General features: G+C 50.2%; 1 protein-coding gene across 1 annotated transcript; it reads right to left on the bottom strand.

Annotated features, from left to right (window-relative positions):
* Window positions 1-236: 236 nt before the first annotated feature.
* Window positions 237-4,020, bottom strand: Ghdc (GH3 domain containing). The gene is made up of 8 exons (XM_051176969.1): window positions 3,756-4,020; window positions 3,305-3,426; window positions 2,682-3,183; window positions 2,029-2,221; window positions 1,878-1,949; window positions 1,673-1,806; window positions 1,243-1,328; window positions 237-993 (listed from the first exon to the last, which is right to left on the bottom strand). Exons 1-8 carry the CDS (start codon window positions 4,018-4,020, stop codon window positions 775-777), a joined length of 1,593 nt encoding a protein of 530 aa, XP_051032926.1. The 3' UTR covers window positions 237-774.
* Window positions 4,021-8,115: the final 4,095 nt, after the last annotated feature.

The raw sequence follows: 8,115 nt of genomic DNA on the forward strand, positions 1-8,115 counted from the left end.
ATGTAAGAGCTAGTTAGTAATAAGCCTGAGCTATTGGTGGAGCATTTATAAGTCATACAAACCTCTGTGTAATAATTTGGAAGCAGCTCCTGGGATGGGAAAACTCTGCCTACAGCATGTAACTCCAGTTCCAATGAATTCACTGTCTTCTTCTGACCTCTGGAGGCATTTGCATACACAGGATACACACACGGGGCAGGCACACACAGATAAAATAAATACATAAATATTTAAAAAAAAAGAGTTTTATTTGGGAGTTGATCCAATGGTAAAATGGGCAAGGGAGGGAAGGATGGAGGGAAGGGAGGAGTGTTGCTAGGAAGAAAATTTAAACACTGGCTTACTCCTGTGGGCCAGCCTCATCCTTTCAGGAGATTGTGCAAGATGTACCTCAGACCAGGAGACAATGATGCTGACACCTTTATATTCATTTGCTCCTTCTCCAAGGAGCCACTCTGGGAGCATAATCTATACTTTCAGCCCATGCTGTACCCTGGTCAAGCACATGAGAGGGGCTGAGATACAGGAAGACACCAGGGTGCATCAATGTCACATAGGACAGGCTGATGGGGACGGTCGTAGGACACTGCTGGCTTCTGCTGTAGGCCAAAAGCCTCCATCTTAAAACCGGTCAATAAGTCAAAGGCCTCCCTAAGGCCCAGTGGCTCTGATGGGCCAATATCCTGTGATGTCTGGTCCAGGACTCAACATCTGGAGATGCCCCAGAGGAAAGGGTGAGGTGACAGAGGGAAGCCTTGCAACAGCTTGCCTTGGTTAGGATATCACCCTCTTCTGCAGGAGCTGGACCAAGTGAGGGAGCCTGAGGACCCGAGGCATTTCAGGAGGGAAGGAGGAGGCGGGGCAGGCTGCTAGTGCTTCCCGGAGTACTCTGAAGCTCCCTGGTCCCACCAGATGGACTTTGGCAGGGCCCACACTGCCCCGGAACCGCAAGGACTTGTAGTGAGGGGAGGCTTCCTGCAGGCAGTGGTCAAGCTAGAGGCAGAAGAGTGGGGTGAGGCTACCCTGCAGTGGCATGTGTACGAGATGCGCATGACCATGCCCAAGGCCACCTACACTTAGGACTCCAGTGTGGAAGGAAGTGCTCCCTTCCCAGACTCCCAGAAGAGGGGTCCCCCTCCCTGGCACCCCTTTCTCTGAATTCCCTCATCTCCATGACAACTGGGGAGGGCTTGTAGAACAAAAGAGACTTAGAATCACACCCTGGTCTGATTGATCTTTTACCTTGTCTCGATTTTCCTCCGACAGATTCCTCAATCCCCTCAGCTCCACAAATACCTCATAGTGCGGGGCAGAGCCATCACAGGAGTCTGAGGACAAAGCCACCCACATACACACTTCCTGAGGACAAGGCAGCTGCCTGCCGGAGCCAACAGCACCTGACTTTATTTCTTCCCTATTCTAAGGTTCATGGGGGAGGGGAGAAACAATCCTTGCTGGCAAGTAGCAAATAGAGGGGAACCTAGAACCGACTCGTGGATGTGAGGTAGGTCAGCAGTGTGTGTGTGAGTTAGATATAGAGAGGGACTTCTGTTAGCAACAGTGGAGAAGACTGAGTTGAGTCTCCTTTCTAGATGTGTCCGGTCAGGGTGAACATGGGTTGGGGGTTAGCCAGACCCAAGACATGGAGGTAAGAGCAGCTAGACATGCTTACCCAGAATGCTGCTCTCCACACAGACATGGTCCAACAGCTTGGCTCCTGGCCACTGTCCCACTGCTTGGGCCAGGGCTGCAGAGAATATATTCTCATCAGTAACTTCTCCTCGAACACTCAGAGTCTGTCCCAGCCTGAAGGGAAATGGAAGAGGAAGTAGACACCCAGGGACAGACAGCCCCTTGGCATCCCCGGGGTCGCCTACCTGCAGGTGAAGCTGACAACTGGAACCTGATTGTAGGCACCAACCACCCGTACCACATCTCCCAGGCGGCACCTGAAGGGGGGGTGGAGTGAGCGTGTGTCTCCTCCCAAGGGCAGGACACCAGAGGTGACAGGGGCCAGTAGGGGATCACCTGGCCAGGCCGGCATGGTCAGTCAGCACTAGTTCATATTCTTCCTCCATTTGGACATCAGGAAGAAGGAGAGTGCAGGCTGCCTCCTCTCGGTTTCCTTCCTTGACTGGGAGCAGCTCAATAAGGGGGGCTCCAGGGGGCAGAAGATAGAATCCTTGGGGTTTCTCTGGCCACAGGTTTAGGGCCATCACCCCTACGGAGAGAAAAAAATGTTGTCAACCTTGTGGTGTATTCCTTTCTGCCAGGCAACAGCAGAAACCAGCGCCTCCACTCTGGACCACAGGCCCAGCCCCTCTGATCATCTGGTCCTCCTGCTCCAGCTTTTCTGGGTACCCTCCCCCCCAAGGTCCAGCCTGCTCCCTCCTGGTCATGACTGGGTAGAGGCCAGCAGAGATGTCGTGGTTCCACAGGGGTCAGAGACGAGAGCAAATCCTGGTACCCCATGAGACTGTGTGAGATGCTATGTCTCAATGAACTTTGGCATGCTCAGCTGACAGACAGAGCTAGTAACCTGTACCATCCTGGGCACTGAGAAGGATTCAAGAAGATAAATTCCTATGTGGCTCAATGCATGGTAACTAGCTGCATGACCTCTGTGGGGGGGGCGTGCCCCCCCCCATCCCACCTGTACCCAGTCCCAGCACCAAGCTGACCTCCAGAGGCAGCATAAGCAGGAGAAAAGAAGGCTAGCCCTTGGCACCACAGGGCCCTAAGGGCAGTCACGGCTTCTGCCTGGCCTCCTGCATCCAGGGTCACCACCACCTGCAGCTTTGGCCACAGCCGAAGGGCCAATCCTCGGGGTCCCTGCTCCAGAGCTTCCTGTAGTTCAGCTGCTCGGCTGGGGAGAGGTGTTCCTAGGTTCCCATCTGCTATGGCCTCAGCCAGTTCTCTGCCTTCTGCCTCCAGGCCCACAAAGACATCCAGGAGCTCCACTGCAGTCCTTGCCTCCAATGCCCTCAGCCCTGGGGATTTCAGTGCCTCCAGCAGCAGGGTCCGAGAGTCCTTGGCTCCAACGGGGCTTACCCGGCCCAGGGCATGCCTGAGCCAGGGGAAGGAGCTGGGCCATGGGGATGTGGGGGTTACACAGGCAGTACTTCCTGGAGTCAGTACTTCTGGGTAGGCCTTGTTTAGGGTGACCAGACCCAGAAGGGTGGCCTGGAGGGATATAAAAGGGACTATCATTCAGAGTTCAGAATCAGACCTCACTACTGTGGGCCTCCTCTGCATATCTTTCGGCAAGGGTTTGCTGCTGTGGGGTAAGGGTGCCTAGGTTTACCTGCAGAGAAGCTTCTCCATGATATTGGGGTGAGGCAGGGGGCAAGAGCTTCTCTTCATTCTCTTCCTCCTTGGCTTGGCTGGTTTTGGTCAATGGGAGATGACTCCGGAAGGTTCTCATGTCTGTAGCCCCCAAAATACCAGAAACTCTCAGGAAGTGAGAAGAATGTGGAGACCCTCAAGGAAGGAACCCAGAAAGGTCCTAGGAAATGGGGTGAAGGCTAGAACAGGGCCCAGCAAAAGAAACTCCATCTTAATACGACAATCAGGCATAGGTCATGGTAGGGCTCTGGGCCAGGCCATAGAGTACTGGTAGTAAATGAAGGGACCTTTGGGTTCTAGAATCAATCGTGTGTGTGTGTGTGTGTGTGTGTGTGTGTGTGTGTGTGCGTGCGTGCGTGTGCGTTTTCTTTCTCTTTGGGTCACCTCCCCCAGGTGTCAGACACACACACCTGTGTTCCCCCTGGGGAGACAGCGGGGACCCTTGGCTCTCTTCAGACACCACTCAAGGGCCTGCTGCTGGCTCTGGCCCGCGTGCAGTGTGCTCTGTTCTAGTTTTCGATGCTGCCAGGCAGCTGCCAAGCCTAGTGCCCCCCAGGCCACCTGGTGCTGGAGGCGGGTCAGCCAGGATGGCCTGGCATCCCGAGACCTCTGCTGCCACAGCATGGCCAGTAGAGGCAGCAGCAGCAACAGCAGCAGGGGCCATAGCAGCAGCATCTCCAAGTAGCTCCTGGGAGAAGAACAGAGTTGGAGCCTGAAGGAATAAGCATGTCTTCCCCCACAGCCTGCTGCACACGGAAAACAGAGGAGGAAGCCAGGGTCCTGCTGGGCAGGCGGCATGGAAGCGACTGACTGGCATCCCCCCTGTCCCTAGTCCTGTATCAGGAAGGGAAGAACAGCCCAAGCAGCTCCCCCCTTATCACACAGAGAGGGCTGGGTCGTACCTTTGACATCTTACCCACTCCCAAGTGACTTTACTTTCTCTAGGGGTCTTCCCTGTCCTTGTCCCCTTCCCCCCTAGAGCCCTGGGTCTATATGCACCCGTCACAGCCCTCTTCTGCCTACTTCCAGCACCCCAGATCCCTCAGTGTTTCTGGTTTCTGTACACAGCAGGCCAGAAAGTTGGAGTGATGACTTTAAAGGGCAGGGTTTGGACAGGAAATCCGGCCTGGTTGGGCGGGTCTGGGGGGGGGGTGCTCTTAAAGGAACAGGTCACTTAAAGGGTGACAACTTGGGTACAAGTTCAAGTTGGTAGAAGGAGGAGTTAGGGCCAGGGTAGCATGATTATCAAGAAAGAGAAAGGAGGGAGAGTTTGCCCTCTGTCCGGGAACAGGCTCAGACTTGAGAACAACTAAAAACCACAGCTGTGGAGGTGTGGTAGTGCACGCTTATCATTCCAATCCTCAGGAACGTGGAAGCAAGAGGACTGGGAGCTAAAGGTCATCCTCAGCTGTGTAACAAGTTCAAGGCCAGCCAGAACTACATGGAGGTCTCATCTTTAAAAGGAAAACACAAAAAGTCTCCAGGGTGCAGTGGACACAAAGTATTTGTGAGGCTGGGGAAGAAGAACCATTCAAGCACATTCTTGGCTTTAAAGGGCAATGGTGGCTCACACCTTTAGTCCCAGCACTTGGGAGGCCGAGGCAGGTGGATCTCTGTGAGTTCTAGACCAGCCTGGTCTACAAGAGCTAGTTCCAGGACAGCCTCCAAAGCTACACAGGGAAACCTTGTCTGGAGGGGTGTGTGTGTGTGTGTGGGGGGAATAAACAATAACCAGATTGAGGTGCATATTTTTAATTCCAGCACTCTGGAGGCAAAGGCAGGTAGATCTCTGTAGGCCAGGTAGGCCAACCTGGTCTAACAGAGAGTTTCAGGACAGCCAGGCTACATAGAGAAATCTTATGTTTAAAAAAAAAAAAAAAAGAAAGAAAGAAAAGAAAAGAAAAGAAAATTACCTCCATCTTTTATAATTGTTAAACCTGAATGTAATATAGTTAGTTTGATCAAATTTACCAGTGATTGAATGTTACTGACTTTATCTCAAGAAAAAACACACTTGAATAGTTATTTAGTTTATATTGTATTTTATGTTCACTGGTGTTTGGCCTGCATGTGTGTCTGTGTGAGGGTGCTGGATTCCCTGGATCTGGAGTTACAGACAGTTGTGAGCTGCCACGTGGGGGCTGGGAATTGAACCTTGGTCAATGTGTACAGTTTTTTGTTTTCTTTTTCTTTCTTTTCTTTCTTTTTTCCTTTTGTTTTTTGTTTTTTCAAGACAGGGTTTCTCTGTATTGCTTTGGAGCCTGTCCTATAACTAACTCTGTAGACCAGGCTAGCCTTGAACTCACAGAAATCCACCTGCCTCTGCCTCCTGAGCGCTGAGATTAAAGGCGTGCACCACCAACACCCAGCTAGTTTTTTGTTTTCTTAACTTTATATGTTCAGGGATAATAAGGGCTTTTTCAGGATTAGCCTAAGATGCATTGTAATTTAATTTAGTTTTAATTTTAGTATTACTTTAAAGAATTAGAAGGTTTTTTTTCTTTTTTAAGGGTATGTAAAGGGTTGTAAAAAGTCTCAAAATGGGATGAATTTTCAGGCAAGTTTTCCACAAGGTGACCTGATGGCCTAGAGTAATTTAGTGTACAGTAATGCTGGCTGGTCAGAGCAGTTATCCCTCTGCATAGAACTAACAGGGCCTGAGGAGGAGCAGTGGCTCAGAGGGGCAAGAAAGGCCAGTATTCTATGGGCCAGCTCACCAGCTAGGGATAAAGATCCCTGGTCCTTTGGAAGTGCAGCCAGTACTTTTAACCACTGAGCCATCCCTCCAGCTCTGATATATTTGTTTTTATTATATGTTTATGTGGGTCTTCATGTGAGCAGTTGCCCATGGAATCCAGAAGAAGTCTTCAGATCTGCTGGAGCTTGAGTCACAGGTGGTTGTAAGCCACCTAACAGGGGTAACAGGAGTTCAGATCTTTTGGGATGGCAGCAGTTAAGTGCTCTTGACTGTTGGACCATCTCTCCATCCTCCTCCTGCCACTTCTCGTATAGCCCAGGCTGACTTTGAACTTGGTAGGTAGCTAAGAATGACTTGGGACTCTTGATCCTCTTACTACTATCTCCAGAGTGCTAGAGGAGACAGAGGAAGGGGATTTATTAGACTGTCATACAGACTGTGGTTCAGGTAATCCAGCAATGGCTATCTACCAACAGAAGGCCCAAGAATCCAGTAGTTGTTCGGTTCATGGGGCTGGATGTCTCAGCTGGTCTTCAGTGTACATGGGAATTCCACAGAAGTAGGCGCTAACACCGGTGAGGGAATGGACTTGCCGGCAAGATGCTTTCCCACCCAGGGGCATCACGATTGCTTCTGTGTTTTGTTCCTGATCTTAGGTTTTCCCCAGTGTGATGGCAGCTATCAGGTTTTTGTATCTTTTGAAATGATCATGCCAGTTTTTCCTCTCTCCCCTCCTCCCTCTCTCCGGGGCTTCTCATTGTAGCCCTGGCTGTCCTGGAACTTACTCTGTAGACCAGAGTGAGTCAAAGATGCACCTGCCTCTGCCTCACAAATGCTGTGATTAAAGGTGTGCACCACCATGCCAGCCTTTCCTCTTTTTAAAGAGGTTTGAGACAGAGTCTTGCCACACAGCTCACATTGCAATTGAATTACATTCCCGTCTCAGCCTCCTGAAGTTAGGGTGACAGGTGTGCACCCTCATAGTCAACTCTTCCTATCTGTGTTCATTTGTTCATTCCTTCCTTTGCTCGCTCCTTCCTTCCTGTCTCTCTTCCTTTGGAATTACAGATGTGCACCACCAAAGTGGCTAGAGAGAGTGTGTGTGTGTACGCACGCGCGTGCACATGAGTGTGTACATGAGTATGTGATTCAGATGTGTGTAGTGGCCAGAGTCCAATGTTGGGTGGTGTTCACTGATTATTCTTCATCTGAATTTTTTTTTTTTTTGAGATGGGTTTCTCTGGCAAAGTGTATTGGCTGTCCTGGAACTTGCTTTGCAGAGTAGGCTGGCTTCAAACTGAGATTTGCCTGCTTCTGCCTCCTAAGTGCTGGGATCAAAGGTGTGCGCCACCACCTGCCTGGTAATTTTAGTTTTTGTGTTTGTTTTAAAGATAGTATCTGTCCCTGAACCTGGAGCCCCTAGATTGGACTTGATTGTCTGGGTAGGTAACCCCATAGGCCCCGTCTTTACCTTCCTAACTATGGAAACACAGCCATGTGCCCTACACCCGCCATTTTGCATGGGTGCTGGGCTTTCCAGACTCTGGCCCTGCGTCTCTGCAGTAAACATTTTGTCAACTGACCTACCTCTCTAGCCTCTCCATCTTTTCTTTTTAATTCTGTTGATTCTCAAATAGACTTTCGTATGCCAGGCTCATTCCAAATCACAAAGATAAGTCCGACTTTGTGGTTGGTGATGTAGAGTTCCTTTTATATGTTGATGAGTTCCATCTGTTAGCATGTGTTCAGGATGTTTGTGTCCATATTTATGAGTCATGTTGGTCTTGTGATGTCTTAGTCTGGTTTTGGCATTAGGACAATATTGGTTCCATGGCATGATCTAGAAAGTGTCCATGCTTACACTTTTTGAAAAGTGTGTGGGGGTTGCAGAGATGACTAAAAGCACTTGCTACTCTTGCAGAGGACCGAGGTTCAGTTTCCTTTTGGTTCCAGGGGATCGGGCACCTTCTTCTGGTTGCTACGGGCATGAAGCACACACACAGTGCACTTAAACACATGCAGGCAAAACACCCTACACATAAAATTACATAAGTGATTAAAAAACAACATTT

Source organism: Phodopus roborovskii, unplaced genomic scaffold, assembly GCF_943737965.1.
Source record: "Phodopus roborovskii unplaced genomic scaffold, PHOROB, whole genome shotgun sequence".
In the NCBI taxonomy this organism is placed as follows: Eukaryota; Metazoa; Chordata; class Mammalia; order Rodentia; family Cricetidae; genus Phodopus; species Phodopus roborovskii.

What these genes read in the sequence shown, in the direction of transcription:
- Ghdc (XM_051176969.1), bottom strand. Translation starts at nt 4,020, where the DNA reads ATGCTGCTGCTATGGCCCCTGCTGCTGTTGCTGCTGCTGCCTCTACTG. An exon ending in TGCTTATGCTGCCTCTGGAG is followed by an intron (nt 2,222 to 2,681) that starts GTCAGCTTGGTG and finishes TTCTCTCCGTAG; the next exon opens with GGGTGATGGCCCTAAACCTG. An exon ending in TGTGGAGAGCAGCATTCTGG is followed by an intron (nt 1,329 to 1,672) that starts GTAAGCATGTCT and finishes CTTTGTCCTCAG; the next exon opens with ACTCCTGTGATGGCTCTGCC.